Raw genomic sequence first — 27731 nt, 5'->3', positions numbered from 1 at the left:
GTCTTTTTTCAAAAAGAGTGTAATATAATATTTTGGACTAGACTATTAGCCTTATGGTTCTCACTCCCCCAAACCACAAACATAACGACACATGTATTTGGGCAGAAAACAGAAGGGAGAAGAGTGCAATGGCTGTATTAAAGCCTGATTTTAAATATTTCACATATAAACAAACAAGTTAGAGAAAGAACAATTCAGCCATGTTACATTTCAATATCTAAAAAAAATTCGTATTAGTAAAAGGAAAAGTTAAACAAGACACAATTTAGAAAAACTTGGTACCCATCTGAGAGCAGCCACAAGAATTCTTCAGGAAGGGGATAAAGTCAGTACTTCATTTGTTTCATTTCATTTGACCATTTAAAGGGTAAAATTACCTTCTCAGTTACTTGTTTATATAAATATCCTTTGCAACCCAAGTTCTTTTCCTAACTTGCCTTTTTATACATATAAAATGATTTGGCACATTTTACAAACTGGTAAAAAGTATTCATTTGCCAAAGTTAATAAAAGCTTTAGCAAAATAAATAAATAAATAAATAAATAGATCGCTCTTCCCTCTCTCCATAGCACATGCAATTTTTACTAGCATAGTGATAGTGATGGAGGAAAACTGAAATACGAACACAGCCCAATAGATGTTTTGTAAAATGGTAAAAAGATGAAATTTTCCCTTTAATGCAAAATCAAGTACCACCACAGTTCAAAAAGATGGTTGGTTTCCAAAAGAGCATTACCTTGTCATGCACATCTTGTAAGAGGTCCCGGATAACCAGCTGTCTATCTTCAGCCTGTATGAGGTCTTGTGGGCAGGCAGTGAGTATAATTTCCACCAGCTGTCTCCAGGACTCCAGTGCATGCCGCTTTGCATGGAGACACTGCAGCAACTTGTTCCGCTCCACCACATACTGCAGAATTGTGTTGATCTCCTGGACTCCCAAGAAAAGGAAATTTTAGTTAGATTATATAGCACAAGAATATGATGACAGACTGCAGCTGGCTTGTCTTACTTTATGGTCATAGTCTCTGAAAAAAAACAAACCACTTAAATATCTTTAGGCTATCAGAAAAAGCAATGGGATTGTTCTTTCAATTCAATGGGACTAGGGACTTTTCCAAGGAGGGTGTAAATCTACAGAGCTCTAGAGTGCTGTGCACTAACTGGCCATATGGACCCTGCTACCAGGCATTAAAAGTTCCCTCGTGTGCTTTGACCTTCTCCCATTTCAAACATCAGTAGGTCAAAGCACACAAGGGAACTTTTAGTGCACGGAGGCAGGTTCCACACAATTAGTGCACAGCAATCTCGTGTGCTGTAGATTTACACCCCAGCTTGCCGCATACTAACTCTCTACCAAGGCAAGCTCCAGGTTATTTTGACTAGACTTACCTCCATAAGTAAAGGTCTCTGTCCTATGGCTGCCATTCCTGGAAGGGCATTAACTTCTGCAACCAGAACTCTGTGAAGATACTGGAATTGAAAGAGCAGGAGAAAAAAAAAAAAAATCAAACTAACAGAATGAAAGGGGATTCCAGTATGCCTAAATACTGCCGTGTCTAGATTGTGAACTTCCCCGCTGTCTGGAAATGTTTGCAACACAAACATAGTGGATTCAGCTTAGGAGACAGCTGCACACTTAGGTCTTGTCTACACTATCAAGGTAAGTCGACCTAAGTTACGCTACTCCAGCTACAGGAGTAACATAGTTGGAGTCAACGGAGCTTAGGTCGATTTATTGCAGTGTCTACACTGCGCTGCGTTGATGGGAGACACTCTCCCATTTACTTACCATACTCATCTCACTCTGGTGGAGTACCAGAGTTGACAGGAGAGTGCTCTGTGGTTGATTTAGCAGGTCTTCACTAGATCCGCTAAATCAACCCCCGCTGCATTGATCGCAGAGGCAGCAATCCCCATTAAGTTAGACATGGCCTTAGCTTCCTTGATTTTGCATATCCCCCCTTATCTCACCCCTCTCCTATTACTGCAGCCCTTCAACTGCCCAACTTCACTCTCTCTACCCATTGTGCTTCACACCCTCCTCTCCTCACTTCCCATTCTCCTTTTCCCTAACAGTTTTCTTCTTCCTTTATCCACCCCCTCTTATTCCCACAATCCCTTCCTCTTCCCACTTCAATTGCAACTGCTCCCTACTCCAAAAAAAAGTCCTAAAGATTTTTAAAACAATTATATTTTAAAAGACATGGAACACCCTGGAATCAACATGGCCAAGTTCTTACAATCACCCAGATCACTGTTTACATGTTGTATCCTTTCCCCAACCCTTTATCTTCTCTTTGTCTTACAGACTTTAAAGTCTTCAAGGCAGGGATTTGGTCTTCCTATATGTTCATACAGCACCCAGCACAATGGAACCATGATCCTGACTGCAGCCTTTGCATGCTACTCCAATCTATAGGTATATAAATAAGTGACAATTTAAGTCACATTATTAACAAAATTTGGGGGGAGAAGGAGTTTAGAATGGAAAAACATTGCAGAGCACAAAATCTCCCCTGACAGCATCCATCATCAGTATAACACAGATGGAGGACCAAGAGCTCTTATACAAGATATGGACATTAAAAAGAAAATCAGTTTTAAGTCTAATTAGCTCACACGATGAAACATACAACTAAAAACAGTAAAAATAACTGTGTGTTCACATACTGAAATGGCTAAACTTTCTTTTGGAGAAGGAACAACAGGTTTGGGTCTGTAAACAGAGGTAAACCTAATGGCTCTTAATATAATAACCAGGCAATTATAGTGATGTAAGTAGTTGCTAGACAAAACTTGTTTGACCTGTGTCTGAGCTAATGAAGGAGAAACAGCAAGGGCAGCAAACAAGATCCAGTTAAAACAAGTTATGAGTGCTTCAGAACTTTCTACTCGATAATAAAGGGTAACAACAATAGCAGGTGAAATTTCTCAGAAGGTCCACAGGTAGCCAAGACTCTGGAGCACTTGGTAGAGGTGGTGGTTCTGCTCCTGGCCCTATTGTAACTGATCGCAGCTCACAGTGGTTGGGAGGGTGGGGGATAGATAATAAGTGCATTGCCAATTGTTGCATGCTTGTAACGTGCTACTGAGCTGATCAGCCTTTGAACTAATAAAGATATTTTTAGTTTAATTGTCCACTATCTAAACCTCATTGGGAAGGTAAATCCCAACACGGGGCCAGGGTCACTATCAGTGTGTACAATGACCAATAATAACAGAACCCAAACCCGACCAGCCATTTTTTTAAAATTACCAAATTAAATTTTAGACACCGTGTCTATCTTGAGACAGCACTCTCCAAACACTGCTTACCTTGACGTTGCAGATAACTTGCCCACGTGCATTCTTGTGCTCACAGTTAGCAATGACCTGCTCAACCTGAGCACGGTCAAAAAAATCCAGTTGCAAAGGTTCAGGGATCTCCTGACTGAAGTCAATGGAATCCAGAATACTCAAGATCTTTCTGCGTACTGTGGAAGAAAATGAACTGTTATCCTATTCAGAAATACCAAGGACCTACTGGGACCTTAACTGACCTTTGTAAATACAATTCTTCACTTTAACAAGAAGAGCTTTCTGAGCAGCTAAGGCTATGAATCTATGTTAACAGAATAGATATTTGTCTTTTATGATTTAGATGACTAACTTATTTCTACAACGTCATTTCTCATTTTATATATGCTCATGGGCCAAAATTTTCAGGTGTGTAAAATTCAGCTCCTAAATAAAAACAGCCTGATTTTCAGAGGTGAAGAGAACTTGCAGCAACATTTGGGTGCCTGACATGTATTTAGGAGTTCAACTTTAGTTACCTAGGTTTTAAAAAGAAAAAAAAAATTTTTTTTAAACACAAATGCAAACATTTTCAGTCACAGAAACTTAATGATACTATTTAGGGGTGTGTCACAGCAAGTCGCAAAATGGTTACGTCCCAGTTCACTTGACTGCCTCCTCCTGCCTTTTGCCCTCCCTTGTGCATTACTCTTTTACCTCCTCTCCTGTTCCAGTATTTTTCCCTCATTATAAAACTGTCACTTGCTTTCTAAAATCCATGCTAGATAATAGTCTGCATACTGCAATTGTTGCTGTTGCTTATGTCTCCCATTTTTCATGCTGAAGTACATCTGCGAGAGGCAGCCCTTCCTGTTCATAAGCAGAAAATCTTTATTAAGAAATAATGACTCTCCAGAGCATTTACCTTTGGAGGCAGTGTCAATGTGAAGAAATGCACTGATTGATCGACTTTCATCTTCCATCCCTCCTTCACCATCAGCTAAGGGTATTGAAATACAATAAATCAGAAAACGAAAGTAGAGAAAATATGCAAACAATTTGACCAAGCCTGAAAGGGCACATAACACGACAGCAGACCAGTCAATTTCTCACTTTTAGGTCACTACTTTTAGGATGGTAGAAAGTGAAAACAGTTATTGTCTGTTCACTGGTAACTGGTAATGTCTGTAGAATACTTTAAAGGGTTAAAACACAATGGAAATGATAAGTATTGATATTACTGTTTGGTGGCCAATGTAAAATGAATAGATGGTCTCAATCCAGTTCCTAATAATTAGACATCCACCTCACCAAAATCAGGTCAGGGTTGAGACTGGTGAAGGCAGATAGGGGAGAAACTGTTTGGTTGTGGCCCTTTCTGTGCATCTCCTTGGCTATTCCACTTATTTCATAATGTGAAGATTTCTGCTGCCACCTTTTAACATTTGTTTTGCAGAACAAAGTAAATATATAATGTGGTGACATTGTGTCTTTGAGTTGCAACATTACATCAATGAGTACTGTCATGATACAATATTGTATCATAATGGTACAACCTCAAAGCCTGAAATAACTTGGGACTCTACTTGCTACAAGAGACTTGTGAAGAGTGAAACTGTCTGACTTTCAGCCTGGGTGAAAACCTTATCTAAACCAGCCAGCAAGGAAGACACTCCACCTGCTGGGAGATAGAAACAAGCAAGGTCTATGAGCCATCAACCTTTTATACAGGACATGATTTTACCAAATCCATCTACTTGCCTCTAAAACCAAGTGTCTAGACTAGTGGTTCTCAAACTGTGGGTCGGGACCCCCTTTGAATGGGGTTGCCAGGGCTGGCTTAGACTTACTGGGGTCCAGGCCTGAAGCCCGAGGCCCACTGTCCAGGGCCAAAGCCAAAGCCTGAGGGCTTCAGCTTTGGCCCCTCTGCCCAGAGCGGTGAGGCTTGGGCTTTGGCCCCCCCACCCCGGGGTAGTGGGGCTCAGGGAAGTTCAGGCTTCGGTCCCTGCTCCTGGGGTTGTGAAGTAATTTTTGTTGACAGAAGGGGGTCGCAGTGCAGTTAAGTTTGAGAACCCCTGGTCCAGACTGATACAGAAGAATGAACAGAGACGCTTCAAACTAACCAACAGCCAAACAAAAAAGAATGAAAGGGAGAAAGAGTGGAATCCTGTGTTCCATATATTGCAGTCCACATTCCTCACTCTCGCAGTGTCAATACCAAACCAAATACCAGAAAGGTTTTCAAATGGTAGATGAGAACTAAAATGTGTATGTATTAAAAGAGGAGTAATTTAATAAGGAAAGAGGACTCTCTCACTAGTTCAAGTCTTGGTTTCCCTATTCTCCCCCAGAACATACCCCGTTTTACCTAAGTAAGGTTTTACAGGCATGTCATCCAGCAGCAGATGCAAGAGTCTCTGTGTGTGGGAACGCTGGCGGTTCAGTGATGTCACACGCAGTTCTATAGATGCAGTTTTCATCAGCCAAGACATCTGGTTTAGTGCTGAAATCTCATGTTCTAGGTAAGGGAGATACACAAAGAATCATACAGCTGAGTAAAAATAATATTCCATATTACAAGAAAATTGTTTCTTTGTTTGGGTGGGGTTTTTTGGATGGTGTGGTTTGGATGGATGGGTTTTATAATGCTGTGTGAGAGAAGTGATTTTCAACTTAATTGAACCTGGCTAAATTGTTTCCTTACTTCTTGCTCATGAAAGGTAAGGACTGACAGAACTGTCCATCGCCAGGAATAGCTGCAGTGAGCGGTGGTCACACATGTATGCACAAAAAATTCTGACAATTAATCTCGGTCTTAATTTGCAGCGCCATCTACATTGCACAGTACTCTGCCTTTTCTGAGCAAAGAGGGTCAATTCTGATCAATTATGGTGTCTTTGTGATCTGAATAAATATCAACAAGGCACTAAGCAGAGACAGAAGGTACTCAGCCTAAGTCTATACTTACAGCTGCAAGGAGAGCACACACTGGACACGCAGTTAGCATTGGTGTAAACAGCAGTATAGATGGTGAGGCACGGCTTAAATGAGTAGAGCAGAGGAGTAGAGCAGAGCACCCTACATGCCTGAACCCCATAGATATATACCATGAATGGGCTCTCTACAAGCCCAAGCAGTGCCTCCCGTATCTGTAGCGTCCCACCGCCTCCGGACTGCCAGAGCCTTTCCCTGCCACAATGAGAAAGGCTCTGGCAGCAGGGATAGGCTCCGTCAAGGGACAAAGAGTCAACAGGGAAAGGCTCCAGCTGGGAGAAGCTGACAGAGCCTTTCCCCACAGCCTCCCTGCTGCTGGAACCTTTCATTGCAGCATGTAGCTACACATGTAGTGTCTCTACTTTACCCACTGCCATTAGTTAAACTTCACCAGGCTTGAATTGTCGTCTCCAGAAATCTTCATGTTCTATGTTCATCTAATTTAGGATTGTAAAATCTTTGAGCGAGACACTGTTTTTTAATCTCTAAAAAGGATTATCCAAAGTCATGGCACTATATACACATTCACTAACAAATAGTAAATTAATACACTGCATCACCTAGACTAGCCTTTGTTATGTCCAATTAATTTTTAAACTTATTCTCATTATTACAGCTGAGAAATACCTTTAGAAACATTAAAATGTACGTATTATTCAAAAATTAATGCCAGCACTAGAAATAATCTCAGCCAATTATTCATAACAAAGAAGCCCTTCATAACATTTCATAAAATTCATACTTGGCATGGTGCAACGAACAATTCTTCACTTCCTGGCTCTACCTGGATCCACAAGCCTTCCCCACTTTTCAGAATGTAAGATTCCATAGTAGGATCTAACAGATTTGTAATGGAAGTGAAATTTACAAATACTCTAGACTTTTGTGGGATTCGCAAAGTAAACAGGGATGAACTGCAGACCACAATAAAATATTTTGAGAAAAAAAATGTATCTTGAAATGTGTCTCTCTCTTCCATGCCTACTCAGTCTGCAAACTTGATATGATGGTATACAACAGCTTCCCAATTAGTTTGGATTTCAGACTAACTAATCCAAGGAGATTACTTGGCTAAATCAACAAGTCAGCAGACAGGTTGGATTAAATCCATTCAACCAAGAATTTACCTAGAACCTTGACTCCTCCCAGTATCAAAGAGATAAACTTAATTTTAAATTAACATGAATTTTTCTTCTAAATAAAAAAAAAAGTTTTACCTTTGATAGAAAATGGCAAATGCTGCAACTGAGAGAATAAGAAATCCTGGCTGGTCCTCAAATATCTCATAGTTGGACCTGATGTATCTGAGCATGCACACAACTGATAGATCACCTGATAACGGAACAAAAGTAAGAGTTTAATTTCTGTTCCAAATTTAAAAGACACCAAGTCAAAAGAAAAATAAAAGGCATGACTTAACTAATACTGTGTCTGTGTTTAAAACAAACATCCCATTGGTCTACTCCAAGGCTGAATAAATCACTTATAGCAAACACCAGATTGTCACACCATTGAAGGACTAGATGAACAGGTAGATAATTAGCTTCTGTTCATACATGCTGTGGCACCATATAAGCACCATCCTGTTCTCTTAGCTGGGAAGGTATGGAGGCTTCTCAATTCTTGGATCCACCAAAGGAAGGAACTATATCCCATGTCTCTTTCCTTCTGTGACATGTCTTCCTTCCTGACTTTAGAACCAATTTGAATGAATTCCATTTGAAGTCATTTTTATTTCGAAAGGCTTTTAGCATGACATGTTGACTTATTTATATTTTTTATCTGATTTGATTTTATATGCAAGGCACCTAGCTCATCAATGATGCATACATGCCTAATTAAATTATGTCCATTTAGAGTACAATTATTTGTCATTGCTGCAAAGTTAAGGGGAGACGCTCCACACACTTTACAAGTAAGGATTAGTCTTAATTTTTATTCTCTAGGCAAACAATTGATGGTGCAAAAACAGAGTAACACACTCCTTGTTTAATTAACCAGCCACACACTAGTAGGAGAAACACAAATCAAAGGTTGCTTTATAAAGAGTATCCATTTACTAACTTTGACGTGACTGCAGATTTTTTATATTGTAAATGTGCAGTAATCCATTTTTACATACTGATGGGTAGAAGGAGTAAAAGTTTTAGTACGTAAAAGAATCTAGCATAAACATTTTGAAACAAAAACTGTATCAAATCACAACCACCTCTGTGCTCATTACTAACCAAGAAGTGGCAAACCCTGTTTCAGCTTCTGCCAACACAAAATATTCTGTATAAAATACCTGATAACACAGTTCTGCAAGATGGGGAGATTCTTGCACTGCTGTAGGGCCCGTCCTTGTTTCAGTCCCTTTCTCCAGTATATTCAAGATAGCATGAAGGCAAGTTCTGGGGCAACCCAAGACACCTTAAAATAGAAGATTAATTATTTTTTTTTAGCATTGGTTGACTTTCATAAATATCATTAACATGCATAGCTTACATATTCACCCTCACACAGACCATGCATTGCACACACAGTTCCATGTATCAGCATTACAAAATCCGGCAGAGATTTCAGTATGGTAATATAAACTGAAGTGGGAATTGCACCTTATTAAAATTCATAAGAAAATGTTTGACAGACTCTTTTTTTGCATTAGTAAAGAGAGAACAAATAGTCCCATATATGTCAAACAGTTTATTTAAGACCATTTTCCTTCAATGCTATTAAAAAACTGTGAATTCAACAAGTTTTTAATATTCTTGATAAATTGCGTAAGAATTTGGGATTCCTGCTCTCTACCAAGCTTTGAATTATTGGTCAATATTCCATTGAAAGGAGAGTTGAATACTCTTGTCTTCTATTGATTATATCGTGAAATTTACATGGTTAAACTTGCACACCAACCAAGAAAAAATGATTCAATGTGAAAATGGAGCCCTTTCTTTTCATTCTTTTTTCAATCACTATCTCCTTCAAATGATAAAAAGAGCAAGTTCCATGCCTGTAGTTTCAGAATCTGGTTGAAGAGTAGGATGGGGAGGAAACATCACTAATCATATTTGTTAATCTATGGCATGATAATCACCCAACTTGTAAAATGATTAATAGTATCTAAATAATAATAAACAGTCTATAGTGAGATATAAGAAATTAAGGATTTGAGATGGCAACGTAAGCCATGAGAGCAAAGCATCATAAGCATCCCAATGTGAAATGTTTTGTTTAACTGCTGCACACAGATATGCACATCTATCACTTCCTACCAGAAAGAACTGAAATAAAACAAACCAAAAGATCCTAAATATATTCAAGGTATTCTCTTGAAAATCATTCTTTAAATATCTCCATTCATCAGAAGAACAGAATTTTTTTTTTCCATGCTAGAGTCAGATTCAACACAATTTACTTAAACCGTTAAACCAAAAACATAATGTTCACCTGGACTGAAATCTCCATACCTGTTTTCAATGCTAAATGAGTTTTAGAAAGTCAAACATATAAATACTTGTGGAGTGTCATAATAAATTGAAGATCTACTTAATGTCATAATGATGTAAAACTACTTTGCACCTAGGTCAGAATGGAGACATTCAAGATGACTATATTAAGTGCCTCTAGCTTTCCTGGTAAGGCCACCTGTGGATAAGATCAAGTAGTTTACATAACTGGCCATTGTTAAGCTATTATACAGTAGATGCTTGTTTGCAGCAACACCTTGTAAGTGCCACCACCGCATGTGAGCAACATTTCCGCTGGGAACGCTTTCCCCATATGAATTGTCAATGCTCCACATAACAGCCACTTAGGAGCAACATAGCAAAAGTGCACCGTTATGTTGCTACTAATGAGAGTCTACTGTATTTTGAAACTGCCAAACCCACTGTCCGCCAGTAAAAGTGACCTGCAAGTGGGAAAAAAGGACTCATTTCCTTATGTGTCTTTTTGGTGCATAAATATATTATTTTTTTCACATTACAAATTCAGGTTCCATCCACCCCACTCTTCCTGGAAGGTTATGGACAACTGGAAATTTGCTGGGATTATATCCAACATCAAGCAATTGCAAGCTGATTGGGAGGTGTATTTGGTTTTGTTCAGAGTATTTAAAACAGGTTTTATATTTGTTTCTTCAAGGCTTTGTCCCATCTATATGGGGTTGGCTCTTCAAGTCTTTCTTCATCCCAGTCTGTCTTAAAGCTGTTCCTTGGAAACTCTGCAGCTAATCAAATACTTTTGTATGATATCTATCGACCTATCTATCCAGTTTTGGATCTTCCAACACTTCTCTTAAATTTACAAGCGGAGGGTAAAACTCTGTTTCCTATATATTCTTCTGATCTTCTTTTTTCACATGCCCTCAACCTGAATTCCCTCAACCTTTCTATAATTAGTACCACCACACTTCCCTAATGCTTTTGTTCTGAACATAGTCCTTCCTTGTAACTCTAATCATTTATCTCAACATTTTCATTTTCCGCTATATTCAAGATCTGCTCCTACGTCTTCCTCTTTGCCCAGCATTCAGTGCCATACAAAAGTACAGGCTTAATTACGATTGTGTAGATCTTACTTTTCAATTTGATAGGCATTCTCCTATTGCAGATAACTCCAAACAGGTTTTTAGTTGTTTTCATTAACACCTATTTATCTAAAACAATCTATACAAGAGGTAGAAGAAAAAGTCTATTTCATAAATATACCTCACAACAAGGGCTATCAAGTGATTAAAAAAATCACATTGCAATTAATCGTGTGATTAAATCGCACTGTTAAACAATAAGAATACCATTTATTTAAATATTTTTGGATGTTTTCTACATTTTTCAAATATATTGATTTCAATTACAACACAGAAGACAAAGTGTACAGTGCTCAGTTTATATTTATTTTTGGTTACAAGTATTTGCACTGTAAAAAAAACAAATGAAATCGTATTTTTCAATTAACCTATTACAAGTACTATAGTGCAATCTCTTTATCATGAAAGTTGAACTTGCAAATGTAGAATTATGTACAAAAAACTGCATTCAAAAATAAAACAATGTAAAATTTTAGACCCTTCAAGTCCACTCAGTCCTACTTCAGCCAATTGCTCAGACAAACAAGTTCGGTTACAATTTGCAGGAGATAATGCTGCCCGTTTCTTGTTTATAATGTCACCTGAAAGTGAAAACAGGCATTCACATGGCACTGTTGTAGCCGGCACCACAAGATATTTACGTGCCAGATGCGTTAAAGATTCATGTGTTCCTTCATGCTACAACCACCATTGCAGAGGACATATGTCGAAGCTGATGACGGGTTCTGCTCAACAACAATCCAGATCAGACTGGACCAACGCATGTTCATTTTCATCATCTGAGTCAGATGCCACCAGCAGTTGTTGATTTTCTTTTTTGGTGGTTTGGGTTCTGTACTTGCTGTATCTGAGTGTTGCTCTTTTAAGTCTTCTGAAAGCATTCTCCACACCTCACCCCTCAGATTTTGACTGGCACTTCAGATTCTTAAACCTTGGGTCGAGTGCTATAGCTATTTTTAGAAATCTCACATTGGTACCTTCTTTGCATTTTGTCAAAGTGAAAGTGCTGTGAAAGTGTTCTTAAAACAAACATGTGCTGGGTCATCATCCGAGACTGCTATGAGATTAACTATATGGCAGAATGCAGGTAAAACAGAACAGGAGACATACAATTCTCCCCCAAGGTGTTCAGTCACAAATGTAATTAACGCATTGTTTTTTTAACAAGCATCATCAGCATGGAAGCATGTCCTCTGGAATGGTGGAAGAAGAATGAAGGGGCATACGAATGTTTAGCATATCTGACATGTAAATACACCAGACCCTCACTAGAACGTGGGATTTGGGATCCATGCGCGGTACCACGTTAACACGGGGACTGCATTATAGTGGGGACCGCGTTAAAATGAATTGCAATTAAACTAATTAAATTTGGGATCAATGGCCGCAACCCTGTTATATGCTAATTTGTGCTATATACACGAGCGTTCTAGCAAAGGTCTGGTGTACCTTGCAACGCTAGCTACAAAAGTGCCATTTGAACGCCTGTTCTCACGTTCAGGTGACATTATAAACAAGAAGCGGGCAGCATTATCTTCCACAAATTTTAACCAAACCTTTTTGTCTGAGTGATTGGCTGAAGTAGGATTGAGTGGACTTGTAGGCTCTGAATTTTACGTTGTTTTATTTTTGAATGCAGTTATTTTTTTGTACATAATTCTACATTTGTAAGTTCAACTTTCATGATAAAGAGATTGCACTACTTGGGTGAGGTGAATTGAAAAATACTATTTCTTTGGGTTTTTACAGTGCAAATATTTGTAATCAAAATAAATATAAAGTGAGCACTGTACACTTTGTATTCTGTGTTGTAATTGAAATAAATATATTTGAAACTGTAGAAAACATCCAAAAATATTTAATAAATTTCAATTGGTATTCTATTGTTTAACAGTGTGATTAATCGCAATTAATTTTTTTTTTTTTTAGAGACTCGCTATTCCTGACATTTCTAAAAGGTTTCTAACAAAAGAAAATCCACCCATGCACACACACACTTTACAGGCCTTCTTTATACATCTTACAAGGCAAAAATTCACTTTCTTCTTCCACGGATTACCTTGAGGAAAGAAAGGTCAACTCCTATGTGATAAAACTGGTTCAAACCAGGCTAGCATCTGTATATCTCCAGGTTCTCCTTACTGTGTAAAAGAATGTGTCCTGTGGTAGCTTACACTCCATATTTGAGTATCAGTATACTTTTAAAATCCAATTCTTTAAGGTTAAGGCCATTCCCTTTGATGTCATGAACGAGGAATCAGGATTTCTTCCACTGAGCTTTCCAATATATGGTCTCAACATTGATACAAAAGCTAGATAAATGCTAGATCCCCTTTTCATCCACATACCTGGATCTTGCAGATTTGTGGTGCTGACAGGTTTCTTCAGTTCATACCCCAAAAAATACAGGGCCAGGTTGGGTGGACTGCACTCCAGAGAGGTGATGAGAAGGTTCAGGATGTGGATTTTTGTTTCATGGTGGATCCGAGACTGCTTTTTTTCAGATTCCAGATCTTATTAGAAAGTGAAAAAAGGTCAGATGAAAACTGAAACGAAGATAATGTAAGTACTGCATGGCCCTCCCTCGCCACAACATACAAACCAAATAAAAGAAAGCTATAAGTAAAACTCAGGATCACTCTAGAAATTTCCAGGAATTAATTCCAAATAACTATTGAATATAATCCTACACAATTTGTCCAGAGCAATTTATAATATTTTCTCTTAAGAACTGGTTCAATTTTGAATAGGCTGTTCTTACAATATTGTCCTAATTTAAAATAAGCGAGGAATACCCTTCATCCAACTATGGGGCCCTCTGTGTAATTGAGATGCCAAAACCATAACCGTTTCAGGGTTTACTTGCTCAGTAATTTGAAAGCTGTACTTGCTGAAAGCATGCTAAGGAAATACATGCAATTTGAAATCTACACAAAAGATAATCATGTAAATAAAATGTGACCAGTCACATACCATCTTCCGGATTAATTAATTCCTCTGCATCTTCATTGTCCAAACACTCCACAAACCCAGCCATCAGCTTCTGACTTATACTCTGGATTCAGAAATGGAAGGTTGGGAATGAAAAACACAGAGAATTTTGATGAAGATAAAACACTGATTTAACTACAAGATGATTTTAAAAAATGAAGTTTTATAGTTTATTTCATTGACAAAAATGTGATCATACTAGTGAGCATTCATTATTGGGGTCTTACTTGTTCTAAGCATACATCAACTGTTAAGCCACATGATAAATAATATTTTAAACTCTAACGTCTTAAAAATACGTTACATTAACCTCCCCTAGGGAGGACAGTCTCACCAAAGAAAAGGGTTAGTATGTCATACAAAACTGTCCACTCCTTATCGTGGGAAAGGTTCTATTAAAAACGTAATGCCATGAATAAGTAACCAATCTTTATGGTGCTATGGCAGTGGTTCTCAAACTTTTGTACTGGTGACCCCTTTCACATAGCAAGCCTTTCAGTGGGACTCCCTTTATAAATTAAACACACGTTTTAACATATTTAACACCATTATAAATGCTGGAGGCAAAGTGGAGTTTGGGGTGGAGGCTGACAGCTTGCGAACCCCCCCCCCGATATAATAACCTTGCGACCCCCTGAAAGATCCTGACCCCCAGTTTGAGAACCCCTGTGCTATGGAAAAATGATCTGTTCTTTTGTACAGACAAGGCACTATGTAGCCTTATCACATATAATCTAGGTTTGTTTTTATTAAGTAGTAAAAGTATTGTTTTTCCATCACTACTTTCTTTCCCCAAATTCAAACAGAATGGTGGTTACCTGATCATGTGTGAAATCTCCTACTAGCTTTATCTGAATGTTGGAGTTACAAGAAATGCAACAAAGGATCTTGGCACTTTCAAAAGCCAGTTCAGGATTGCTGTTGCCATGATAAAGATACCTTTAAAAAATTGCAAGAATAATGTAATTAAATTGTTGGTCACTCCAGAGTTCCCAGAGAATATTACCCAGAGGAAAAAAGAGCATTTGTAAACTGAAACAATTTAAAATAAAATCTGAATAATCCTGTATATATAGCAAACTTTTTAAATTATAGATTGAGAATTTTGTCTACAAAAGGTACACAGCAGCTAAACACTCTCCACACCAGTAATAAAGATTGACCAGGAGAGAGATTACTCCCAGAAATTTTTCTGCTGTTTCCTTTACTCTATATCCACCTTAAAGGGGTCAATATAAATGAAAGAAGGCATTTGGATACACCCTTAGGAAATAGGTGGACAAAGAGCAATGGTCTGAAAGACATTTATCTGAAAACTGTATACTTACTATTGCTATACGTAACATCTGAGATTACGATAACAAGAGGATTAGAGAAAAAACTACACACTTTGTTTTTACAGGGCTGTGTGTGTAATGATTTCATTGTTTCTCCTCTGTAGTCAGTTTTCCAGTTGTTTGTATTGGCCTGCCTATAGTAAAATGCCAGTGTAAACCACAAACATTGGCAGAGAGACTCAATGGCAAGTGTGGTACTTGAAACTGTATTGCTCTCCGTTTGAAAATCAAGTTAATAGTATCCCTTTAATGGGAATAATTAATGAGCAGTGCTGCAAAAGGCTAGGGTGGCAGATTAGGTCAAAGGAACTTTTACTGGCCGAATCTATGGCTATCGTGAAAAAGTCCAGGTTGGAGAAATGAAGGTTATACACAGGTAAGCAATGAATTTAAAAGTTCGGAATTTCACAAAAAGTATGAGTAACTCAGAAGAATTCCTCAGAACAGAGGAATTGCCCCACTTTTGCAATCAAATGTATGCAGGTGGACCCTTCAAGCTGTGCTGAATTCACTGTTCAGCGAGGCTCTGAGCAAGCAGAAGGGTCTACTGTGTGGATGCAACTGAAGAATTACAGCCACAATGGCCTCTCTTCACTTTCCAACACAGCCAAAGTGCCTGCCCCCCAAAGTAATTTGTGCCTACCTGGCAATGTTTACCACATTGTCTGCCTTTTTAGTGCGGGGGTTGATTCCTTGCAGCAGCTGTTCCAGAGGTGTGACAATTAGGGAAAGGTGGCTCTCACGTAAGAGGTCCATAAAGAGGTTCTCCTTCTGTAGGGTCAGATTAAGAAGTGCAAGGCAATATTGCACTGCTTTCTCCAAATGCATCTTCCCTATAGTACATATGCAAAAAAGCAAACACATACAGTAGTTACAAAGCAAGCCACAATTCCTGGAGCCTCTACAAAAAGGTAATATTTGAACAGCTCATCAAAGTACTCTTTCAGAAAAGTACCTTGAGATCCGATAACTTTTTTTTCAGTTAACTTCCCTCAGAACATAACTTTATATATTTGAGAAACAGAAGATATATAGAAATACCAGTGTCACATCGCTGTTGGTAAACTCTTCATTAATATTTTAAAAATAAACTAATGGCACATACCAGGAAAGGGGGCATACGTATCAAGCTGTTTAACCCCTTCTTCCAGCAGACTAAGGGACAGTTCCAACATTGGTGACTCATTCAATAAATGATACATCAGACTGAATCCAGGTGGTTTATGTGCTATTATTTCTTCTCCTAAAAAAGAAAAAGAAAATGGGGGAAATTACTTACTAGTCATTCTGTTTGTCAGAGGCATCCTCTTACTCCATTCCATACCAGAAAACATCTCAACAATAGCTACTGTAGCAATCAATGTGATATATCACAGGAAAATTCTTTGGAGCACTTTCCACCCAAAAGCCACTTAAGCAGATAGCAGCTCATAAAAGCTAGGAAAGAATAGCGGTGGGCGATTGCCATAAGACAGACCTCGAAATCTAAAAGCAGAATTTTAGCTTTCACCAGGTGTACTCTTCCTGGAAACATCCAACCTTTACATTTAAGTCAGTAAAGGATGCCCCAGCCACAATCTCTTCAGAATCACCTACTCTGGGTTCTTCAGGATGTTTTTAGATCACAGAAACAAATTTGCATTACTTTAGATTCCTTTGAAGACCTTGTGTGAGGAAAAAAGAAAACTGAAGATGCATGAAATGTTTAATATACGTATTATAAATATCTGCTGCAATGAACTAGAGCGTAGAAGAAAACTATTGTTGGTATGATACTCAAAGGTCATCAGAAAACAAAATCAACTGGCAAAAGAAAAAACGTTGTAAATAAGAAAAAGTCTATATTAACACTCCCAGTTTACTTATCCCCCTAAAAAAGACAAAGGAAGATGATGTAGGACACAAACACTGGAGCTGAGAGGATCCTTTTCACTGTGTGATCTAGAGGCCTTCCAGTCTGTGCCAAACTTACTAGAAAGACATATTTCTGCCTGTCTCTCCACCTACGCACTGTTTCTAAAGGTTCTTTGAGCCTGTAGCAAATTAACAAGCATCACTTAGTGAAAAACTTTAAGAGGAAACCTCACATTAAAAAATGTGCAGTACAAAACTAAGATGAATAAACTCAACTTTAGCCTCAAACTCACTATAATGCAGCAATTGCCTTCTTTCTTGGCCTCAGAAGAGTAGTATCCCTCATTAAATTAAATTAAATTAAATTGAGTTCAGGAAGTACTAATTTTAACATCCTAGAATGAATCATTTCTAAACTAGATAACCTTCACTGTTCAGTAACATCAATAGAAAATTGGCTACAGAACACATCAAGTAAGCATCCTTAACTGGCTGTGTGATTACAATGGAGATTTAGATATAAGCCATAGAAACAGAAATTCAGGCCCAAGAATAAGATATTTAAAATCTCAAAGTTAAAATAAATTGTCAAATGCTGCTTTTAATGAGATAATTATAGTTACTAGAAAATCTAATGCAAAGTCACAACAAATATAATGCTTTCTTCTCATAAAGTAGCAGTGCCTATGTCCTAAGACAGAGAGGTTCCCCACAAACCAGCTGCCAAATGGTTATTGGTAAACCACAGAAGACAGTAGGCAAATGACTGATGTCTCCCCATATAGCCAGTAATTAATAAATTGAGATCCAGTCCTAAAAGGTGAACCAATTACCATTTCCCCAATCTGGTTGCCATGTCATGGAGACAAGATATAAGGTTTAAAGCCTAGACCCATAAGTTCAAGGTTGGCATTTCCACCAACTCCCATCTTTTCAAATATATGGCTACTTTAAGGACTATAAGCACCTATTTTCAGTCAGGCCCACACCCCACCTGTGAGAGCAAGCAGTTGGACTAGAAGAAAAGATCATCTCTCACAAAAGGACAGGAACATGCCATAGCAAGTCTGCAATACAAAGGAAACAGCATCTACTAATTAGAATCAGCAAAGGGCAAGAACTGAGTCCTGTAAAGCTGGTTTAGAGCTTTTGATCCACAGGGTAAGCTTTGCCCTGATGCCCTCTTCCTTCTACAACTAAGAAGCATGTTCTTTTCCCTACTGCCTTTCTGCCTGTCTCATTTCTTTCTGCATTCTTTTCTTCTACCTTCTATAGAAAAAGAGCAAGAAGAAAACACAAAGACTCAAACTAAAGGAATCTGGATGCTAGTACGCAAGGAGGAAAAGAATGAGTGAGTGAGTGGGTCGTGCTTTTCTACCAATTTTGATAGACAGTTCACTTGCCTCCTTGGGTCCTGGTAACTAGCGATTTATTGCCTTATGGCAGGATGTTTTCTGCTGTGGTATGCGGGGGCAAGGGAGTAGAAAATACACAACAAAAAGGTGCTCCAACATCTTATATTTTTACTATAATACTATATATTATTTTTTCTGAAGGAATGCAAAGTGCTTCACAAATTATACATACACAAAAAATTACTTCACCACCATCCAGAGTGTAAGGAAGCAGCTGTTTAACAGTATAGAATATTCATACTACAATATCTAAATGAAATTGCAGGACAAGTTCTGGTCGACAAAATGTAACTTCCTAATTCGATTTTGGCCATGATGCTCCTAATCTTCTGAGTGTGTTATGGGATCTTTAATGACCACAAATGTGCAGGATGTCAGTTTTATATCTCATCTTAAAGACATCACCTCCAGAAGCACATTGCCCCCCAGTTCCATGCTGGGGCATTGATTCATTATTGATTCAGAAAAGAGTGCAGCCTACTGAGTCAGCAGCACTTTAGAGTTTCTTGGATATTTCCTATCTAAGCATGGACTCAGCTTGCTTGTAAAATGTGATAAGATCACAATACAGAGGTATGGAAGTAGAGTGAAAGTAATAATCTTGTTTTACAGTACATAAATGAACAAATTAACCTTGTAACTCCACATATTGGTCCGCAAAGTCTTCAAGTTGAGGTTCGTAGTCTCTCAGCAGCTTGTAAAAAACCTCCAGAACCACCTCAGCTACCTCCCACTGTGGACAACCACAAAACAACACACCACACAGGATATTATTAATATTCACAAAACCAGGATGACAGAACAATATAACTAGAAGGGAAAGTGAAACAATTCAACAATGGATTGGGCAAGACTTCAAGAAAAATGTGTCTGCTTTTAAAATTAGCATCCCACAGCACTAGGAAATTACTTAAGTCAGAGAATTTGAAATACTACCAGTGTGCTTTTTTGAACTAAAAAGAACATCTGCAAATATAACGATAGTGTATTTTTCGTATATTCAAAACCAGATGCAAACTTATTCTGAAATGTATAAAAGAATGAATATGCTTGTAAACTTGACTGTTTGCCTGCCTGGGTCACTCCACTTTCAATGTAAATGCATTTTCATCAAAAAGAATCATACTGAGGAACTCAAATTCCATGCTTCAAGAAGTTAAAATACTATGTTAACACTATTTGGTTAAATAATCTTGTGACATGGTCATGATGAAAGAACTCTAACTGATGGATGAAGGTTCTAATTATTCAGGTCTATGAAAGCTACTTAGGTTTAGCAATCATTAGCCAAACTGGTAAAATTCTGGTAACAAAGCAATTTATAAAATATCATAATGTAACAACAGCAGATAGCTAACTCCATGTATTTCTCACATGGCTAGAGAAGTGGCTAGAGACACTTTACCTTCAGAAATAGAGTTCTTTTACCAAAGGAGTATGGAAACTCAATACAACTCTCACCCCGACTGTTTACTAATTTTATCCTGCTTTTGACAATGCAAACAGTGGTGTTTGAAAATGCTCTTTCCAGTCTACATTCTGTGCTCCACATTTTGGCAGACTTCGGCATCTCCTTGCTGGCTGTTGAAAGGCTATCACATCTTGTCGATTTAATGTGTTAGTATCAAGAAGCTCAGTGCTTCTAGCCCTTTAAGGACAACCAAGCGATTCTTGAACAATGAAGATATATACTGTAAATCTCTCCGCAATCTGCTTCTCAGGAGTGGAGTATGTCATTTGGCTACAGCTTTGATTTAAAGAATCCATGGACTCATCACAGCTGCATCAAACTTGCACATCACAGCTCTTCCAAGGCCAGGGACTAAAGTGCTTTAGTCCCAAAAGAACTATCTTCACAACTAAAAATTACCTTTTCAGCAGCAATCCGGTAAGCTCTGGTGCGAAATCGGAGAAACACAGTGTCTCTGAGGAACTGCAGATAGGGGTCAAAGCCTGGTGGGCGCAGTCCTGCCCCCAAGTTAGAAGGGAATGAACTCTCCACCAGCGTGCTGATTAGCTGACAGAAGGCACGGGTTAAAGGGTACTCCTCACACCGAGATTCAACCTCATTCAGTTCAACCTTCCCAAGAGGAGGGGGGGAAAAAAAACCATCAAGGCCTCAACTTAAGAAATAACACTAAAGAACCAGACAACAGCAACAAGATTCCACCTCAATAGATTTGTAATTAAAATCAAAATACATTCAAAATAATAAGGCTGAAACACAATCAAAAAACGGGAAGGGAATGTTGATTGAAGGCTGAAATGACTGAAATTCATTCTCATTGACTTCAGTGGGAGTCAGGGTGCACAGGGAAAGTAGGATTGGGCCCAATTTTTTTTTTTTTTAATTTAAGAAGTATCCTACTTTGACACTTCATTATTTGAAAAGCAATTAACATAATAATGTAGTGATAGCTCTTACTCTTATTAAGCTCAACTGTTGCTTTATCTACCATTCTTTTTAATAGCAATACCATTTCCTTCGCCACTACTCACCACAAAAACAAGCAAAGAAACAAGTTAAGCCCAAACCCACAATGTGATGCACATGTGCTGGCTCCAACACTACATCCAATTCTCTTCTATGGGGCTCTGCACAGGCACAGAAGTCCTCTTACATGCATCAGATTTCAAGATTGTAGCCTAAAACATATTCTAAGCTGCCACCAGTTTTCAAGTGTCTTGGCCATTAGGTGATTTTAAAAACAATGTTGGAAAAGAGGACAGATAATAGTTTATAGTACATTCACGTCTTAAAATGGTTGTTTACACAGAATTAAAATTGACTGGCAATGCCTTATACCATTCTAAGATGTTAAATATACCTGTACTTAAACCTCTGAAAACCAGCAAATACAGAATTACAGTACACAACTGCCCGACCCTACAACCTCTACTCCGCCCTCTGGAAGTGGCAATGGCCATTGGGGATATATGGTAAGTACGAATCATTCTGGGCTGATAAGCAGACATGAGGAACGACTCAGTGTTCTGGGAGGACACAAGGCATCGCCAGTCAACCTTAACTCTGTATTAAAGTTTTTGGGCAGTGAATTTTCCTGGATTTTTGAGAAAGTGGTGGTAGTGTGGGAGCATGATTGAGGGGTGCCTGTGGGAAGGCACAAGGCTGGGAACACCTCACTGCCACTCTCTACTGGCTCTGCCCTCCTCCTGACCCCTCTATCCTTCCAATAGGGTTGGAGAGGCCATGAGAAGGAATGAAGGTGCTAACAGAGGAGCATATCTACCAGCTGGAGGCAGCAATGGAGGGGAGCCTCATACTTTTTACTTTTCTTCAAGACCTGATGTAGCGGGAATGGACTCTGTACTATCCTCGGCAGCACAGCAGGCCTGAATGCTCAGCTGAGTCAAATCAGCCCACAGAAACTAATGCAGCCTGACACAAGAACTCAGAGATGTGAAGTGACCCCTTCATCTCAATGGGTGTATGCTCCCCTCTCCCAGTGCTGTAGAATATCAATTCAAAACAATCCTGTTACACCTCTGGTTTTAAAGAAATTTGAATACTAAAATAAGACTTATTGGAGGGAGGCAGCATCTGAGGGATCCCTTGATCAAATGACTCCAAATCTGCACCACTATCTCTACGCCTAGCGCTAATGTAACACAGCAATGTTATATGGGGTGGTAATGTCACCCATGGTTAAGGCTGCACCAAGATTTCCATTTTAACTGGAGTGAAAAAGGTCTACAAACTCTCTCTTTTTTGCATCATAATATAATTCTTAAAAGTTTACTGTAATTGTTCACTGCTTTATTTTTCTATAGCAACATGTGAGGCGAAAAATATTGTTTGATGCGATTGTTTTTAAAAGGGCCAAGTGACTAATTTTTTTCTAGTGTCTGACATTTCCCTCAGACTCCCCTCCACCTCCTTTTGTTTTTTTACACACAAAATTACAATACTTTGAGAGATAAAACTGATAGGCATGAATCTTTGGTTTGTGTAGATCATATGAATTATTGCATAAAGTTGAGATTTGTTTTCTATGTTTATTCTATGCTTATAAACATAAGCTACTTTTTGACTGATGATAGTATGCTGGCACCACATTAGTCAATGCTGACCTTATGCCAGCCCTGAGAATAGGGCTCTCTATTACGAGTGCATTTGCTGATGCTCAGTATCCCCTTTGATCATGCTGACATAGGAGTTGCAGCTATTTCCTTTTCTTTGATCACACTCAGTCTCACTGCTCAGGAATGAGATGCATACAGCATGATCACATTATCCTAGTGCTGCTGCTTACTAGCCTTCCATCTTCCTTTTGTTTAATTAAGCTATTTCCTTGGCAATACTTCTAATGTAAAATGAGTATGCATGTAGGGACTACACTCAAATATTGGTTCTTAAGTCATAAGCTTTGTATCGGGACAAAACTTCCAGAAGGAGCCTCTGCAGAATACAGACAGAGCAACTAATGAGTACAACACACATTCTCAGCAAGCTGTCATGGGCAGGATTCAAACTAGATGTATGTGGGTACTGCTTGGGCTGAATAGCCATGGCACATCACCTTGAGCCACCCACTTACTCTAACATCAGGCTGTCTACACTTTGTCTTGCAACGGAGCCCCAGTCCTGCTGTACATGCACAAATTACTTTCTCTGGCTTTAGAGACACAAGGTGGATGAGGTAATAATATAGTTTATTGGACCAAATTCGTTTGGTGAGAGAGAAAAGCTGTCAAGCTGCACAAAGCTCTTCGTCAGGTCTGGGACACGCTTGCCAGTTTGGCTCAATCCACACTGTGGATCCAGCTTTAACAACTTTTTAAATATTGTTTTTCCCCAAGAGAAAAATGAGTGTTAGACACAAGCTAAAAATCAATTCTGAGTGGGTGAGATCAGTTATGGGAGGATGAGAACTATAATAAGAACAACAGATAGGTCCAAAAAAAGTTATAAGAACTTAAGAGCTGCAAAAAAACTTGATGTGGTATTTTTGGAGACACCCCTCTGAGTGATGTAAGTTGCATCAAATTAAAGCAGTGGCCACACTGCACTATGTCGGCGGGAGACACTCTTCTGTGGACATAGGTTCTGCCTCTCGCGGAGGTACAGTAATCATCTACACCAGAAGGGCTACAGCAGCACCGATGCATCGGTGCAGCTGTGTGGATGTAGCCGGGTAGTGTAGACTTGCCCTTAAACCACCTGTTAAACAGTAAACAAGTTTCAGCCTTAGCTATAATGGAACTACTGCCCAACTATAATGATATACTTTGCATGTCTGATTAGAATGTAACCTTTACATGTGTTTTGTTTAAAGGGGGATGGAGGGAGGAAAAGTCTGAAAACAAATGAGAGCAAGAATACCTACAAAAGTCTGATGCACTAATCCATACTGATAAGCAAAAATGAGTATGATTCCTTTTTCTAGCTAAATCACAATGGATTTTACGTGACTTAAAACTGACTGCTAATGCAGAAAAAAAATGAAATACAGGAAACAATAAGCAGTCTAGGAATTCTAGAAAAATGTGTACATAACAAGAAAGAAGGGCAAAGACATCTATTCCATACATATTAGAAAGCTGCTAGGCATGGCCAAACAAATTTTAAGAACTCCATTAGATTTACAAAGCAAGATAAAAACAGACTTCTAGGAGCCATGAGTAGGTTTGGGAATAACAGATGCAAAGCAAAGAGGGATTTTATTTCAAGACTCAATAGCAGGCACAACCTCTACATTTTCCCCCTTGCACTCATCTGTATAGAAATCAAAGTGGCTTCCTAGAAGAGAAGAACCCTTACCTCAATGCCAGTTGCTTGCCTTTGACCTGGAGCTCTTACAGTCTGTAATATCTTAAACAGAAAGGGGGAAAAAATGTGTTTCTACATAGCTACTAACAAAGAAATGGCTGATGTTTACATTGTACCAGAAATGCTTACTGTATTCCCTACTAACCACTTCTTTCAGGGGGAACAGGAGCTTTTAAAAAAAAAAAAAATCTCTAATTTGCTGATAGAAAAATGGACTGCCCATCTCTGAGAGTTGTACAGATCCTCCACATTCACTTTTACCCCCCAACCCTCAAAGGGCTACGTCACGTCGCTTCTTCATGTCAGCCAAGCACTGGACAGAACTCCTTCCAGTGCAGTGATGGTCACTCCTAAACCATCTAGAGAGGTCAAACGCTATCTTGTGATCTCTTACAATAGCACTACTTCAGGATTCACAGATCTTTATGTCTCCCGTGGTATGTGAGTTGTGGACTGGTCCTGCTTTGAGCAGGGGGTTGGACTAGGCGACATCCTGAAGTCCCTTCCAAGCGGGAGATTCTATGATTCAAAGGGCCGGTTTCTCCCCATTCCCTTTCCTTGCGCAATAAGAATACACCACTATTATCAGTACACAGGCCTTTTCTACAGTAAGAAACAATGTGAATTTGATAATCAGCAATGGAAATAAATGATTAAAAGAGCATTTAGGAAAAGTGTGTCATATTACTGCTAAGATTTAAGTATATAATGTTAAAATATATTACAATTCAGCCAGGACTCAGTTACTACAGTTCTAAGCAGTATACAAAATCCTAAAATACCTGTGCATATTCCAGTGATTGCCAGAGTGAAGCAGCTATCTCAGGAGATTTTCCAAAGGCAGTAAGAGTCCCTAATAGTTCGGCTTTCAAAATGGGAGGGATGCTACATTGCAGGAGTCCCAAAATGACTACCACTGGAGTCCACTGGGGGTGCTCACAGAGTGCCAAACGAGCATTCTCACTCTGCAGAATGATACGCAAAACAAGAGGGGAGGGTGGAGTACACACTGTCACTTTGAAAGGTCTTGGAGTTTTGCAACACCTAATTCAAATGATTCAAAGTCTCAGGGCTTGTCTAGACTACCGAGAAGGGTCCATCTAAGATACGACAGCTGATGCTCTCCCGTTGACTCCGCTTGCGCTCCTTGTTCTGCTGGAGTACCGGAGTTGATGGGAGAGAGCTCCGCAGTCACTTTACTGCATCTATACTAGATGCGATAAAATGACCCCCACTGGATCGATCGCAGTCCGACGATCTGGCGGGTAGCGTAGACAAGCCCTAAGCAATGGTGATGCCATTTTCTAGCCCAACACATCTTAGAGATGGGAAGAATGGAAGACTGCTCCAACTTAAAGCATCACTTTTAACTGATTAAAAACATTGATTAAGAAGCTTATTTTTAAAATAATTGAATACAATTACCAAGTATTTCACCCTCTTCTTCTTTCAACATGTACTAAAGGAATTGTGCACATATGTGCTGGAAGCTCAAGTCTCTTCTGTAACTCCCAAGCATATACTAGCAGGAACACACTCACACAACTGTCTCTAGAGAAATCAAGTGCTTATACCTCAACAGCCCCTTCACACCAGAGCAGATAAGGGCTCTGTCATTATTTCTATTACAAGCCTGTATTATCTATTTTTAACATTCTTAACATTCACTAAGTTGAAATTAAACTTGTTAAGATCTAAAAGCTGGGTAGGGCTAGTTAAAGCATACCTGAGATCTCTTGCTAAGCTATTCAACTGGCATACAGTTCTAGTATAGCTAGATAATTCTAAGCATACTTAATATAGAATTACCCTCTCCTCATGTGGGTATTCAGTAACCGAACTAAAGCTGTACCACCTATGTAGAGCCTGCACTGATGTATTATTTTCATAACCATTGCTTGGAGTTTCCACCCCTTTAACTCAAGATGCCTTTTCAGCTATAGGTCTGGCAGCCATTTAAATCCAGCCTGGAGGTAAGTTTCACTAGCAGTTTGTTTCCCCTGCCATTTTCTCTCTTTTATTTTAGTTTACTTCTTCTGGCTTTTCCCCTCTCAAATTATTAAATGTAAATGCTCAGAGTTCTTCAGCTCTGACCTGATTTCTTTTAAACTCGTCTTAGCTGTGAAAGAAAGAGACAACTCTTCCACAACAGGGAAGGGAGTCTTGAAAAGTTAAAAATCAGCAATTTGCAGTACCAACAACAGACCCTGCCCCTTCTTGCTTTATCACGTGCTTGTCCAACCCAGTCATTCCTGCTATCACTTATGAAGTCCAGAAAACAAATCACAGCAACTGCTAGCTGACTCTGCCCAGAGTGCCATTTTGGGCAAACGTGGCATAGGTCACCACTAGTTAGTTACGTGCAAACTCAAATCTGTAAGTCAGTTTAAATGTCATCTTGCAAGAGATACAGAAACGTACCAGCGAGACACAAGAAAGAAAAGGATTACCTACCCACTTCACTATAGTAGTTGTAAGCTGTAAAAAGGAAATCAATCCATCCTGTTCTTTCTGGGTGATTCCTCGGAGGGGGAGGTGACGGTATTGAACACTATCTGCACTTGGCAAGTCCTTCCTTAAGTGCTCATGATACAGCATCAAGGAGCGGAAGAAATGCTCCCAGGAGACAGGGCTGCCACCTGTTCCTTGGATGTTTTCAGCTGGAAAGGAAAAATGTTCAAATGGATTACAAAATAATTTTGTTCTTTTACAGGTGGCAAAGAGGATATCAAACTTTAAAAAACTGCCCTAACTTGTACTCAGCACAGTATTCTGGAAGCTGAACTAATAAGAAATTCTTCTCACTATGTACGAGAGGTTGTGCACTTTTATTATTATTTATCATTTATGTTAATGCCCACAACATGCGAGTTGTTTTCCAAACATTCTGAGTTGAGAAAAAAAAAGTGCCTACTGGCATCCATAAAACACCTCCCCGTCCCTTCTCCTTAACCATCTATACCCTGCAATGGCACACCAGAATTGGAGATGATCAGTGAGCTCAACTTTCAGTTCAGATTCAAAGTAGGCCAGAGAGGAAAACAAAGTTTATGATAAAAGCCTGGTGTTGGTGAGCTTTGTGCTCTTATGGTCTTTTTGAAGAGCTATGACATTACTAATATGATAATCAGGTGTAAAATAGGTTTACTGTTTTAATCATGCTATCGTATGGGTTTACGAATCACAACCTTTGTCATGCTGAATGTGTAAAGACAATGTTAGTCTCGTAATTTTTTCCCTGACAAGCTAGTATGAAAACAAAACAGAAACTTATATTACCTGTGTTACAAATGATGGCACTTTGTCAGGATGCCTCTAAAAGCAACCTCAGAAATGCTAGCCATCATTTAAAAATGTATTTGGAAATCCACAGCCTGGCTATTTTATGCTAATAAGTGTCTCTTCAACATACTGTACTGAGCAAAAGTGATATATTGAAGCTCTCATTGATTTTAAAATGTTTTATAGCTTTCTGTTAAATACATTAGGAATTCAGCCACTC

The 27731-nt window shown here is 38.8% G+C and overlaps 1 protein-coding gene across 5 annotated transcripts in view; it reads right to left on the bottom strand.

Annotated features, from left to right (window-relative positions):
- The window catches only part of NUP205 (nucleoporin 205), a 76239-nt gene that overhangs the window by 21413 nt on the left and 27095 nt on the right, over nucleotides 1-27731 (bottom strand). For all 5 annotated transcript variants that reach the window (XM_073327396.1, XM_073327394.1, XM_073327392.1 and 2 more), the window contains 17 exons: nucleotides 26684-26889; nucleotides 25012-25194; nucleotides 24221-24271; nucleotides 20309-20518; nucleotides 19072-19171; nucleotides 16275-16412; nucleotides 15813-16002; nucleotides 14651-14771; nucleotides 13815-13896; nucleotides 13190-13354; nucleotides 8559-8683; nucleotides 7489-7603; nucleotides 5646-5795; nucleotides 4203-4277; nucleotides 3317-3474; nucleotides 1391-1471; nucleotides 738-929 (listed from right to left, as the gene is read on the bottom strand). In XM_073327396.1, the coding sequence (XP_073183497.1) occupies nucleotides 738-929; nucleotides 1391-1471; nucleotides 3317-3474; nucleotides 4203-4277; nucleotides 5646-5795; nucleotides 7489-7603; nucleotides 8559-8683; nucleotides 13190-13354; nucleotides 13815-13896; nucleotides 14651-14771; nucleotides 15813-16002; nucleotides 16275-16412; nucleotides 19072-19171; nucleotides 20309-20518; nucleotides 24221-24271; nucleotides 25012-25194; nucleotides 26684-26889 (2342 nt within the window). The remainder of the gene's footprint in view (nucleotides 1-737; nucleotides 930-1390; nucleotides 1472-3316; nucleotides 3475-4202; nucleotides 4278-5645; nucleotides 5796-7488; nucleotides 7604-8558; nucleotides 8684-13189; nucleotides 13355-13814; nucleotides 13897-14650; nucleotides 14772-15812; nucleotides 16003-16274; nucleotides 16413-19071; nucleotides 19172-20308; nucleotides 20519-24220; nucleotides 24272-25011; nucleotides 25195-26683; nucleotides 26890-27731) is intronic.

The sequence above is a fragment of the Lepidochelys kempii genome, chromosome 1, assembly GCF_965140265.1.
Source record: "Lepidochelys kempii isolate rLepKem1 chromosome 1, rLepKem1.hap2, whole genome shotgun sequence".
Classification (NCBI taxonomy): domain Eukaryota; kingdom Metazoa; phylum Chordata; order Testudines; family Cheloniidae; genus Lepidochelys; species Lepidochelys kempii.
This window is presented reverse-complemented; position numbering and strand designations above follow the sequence as displayed.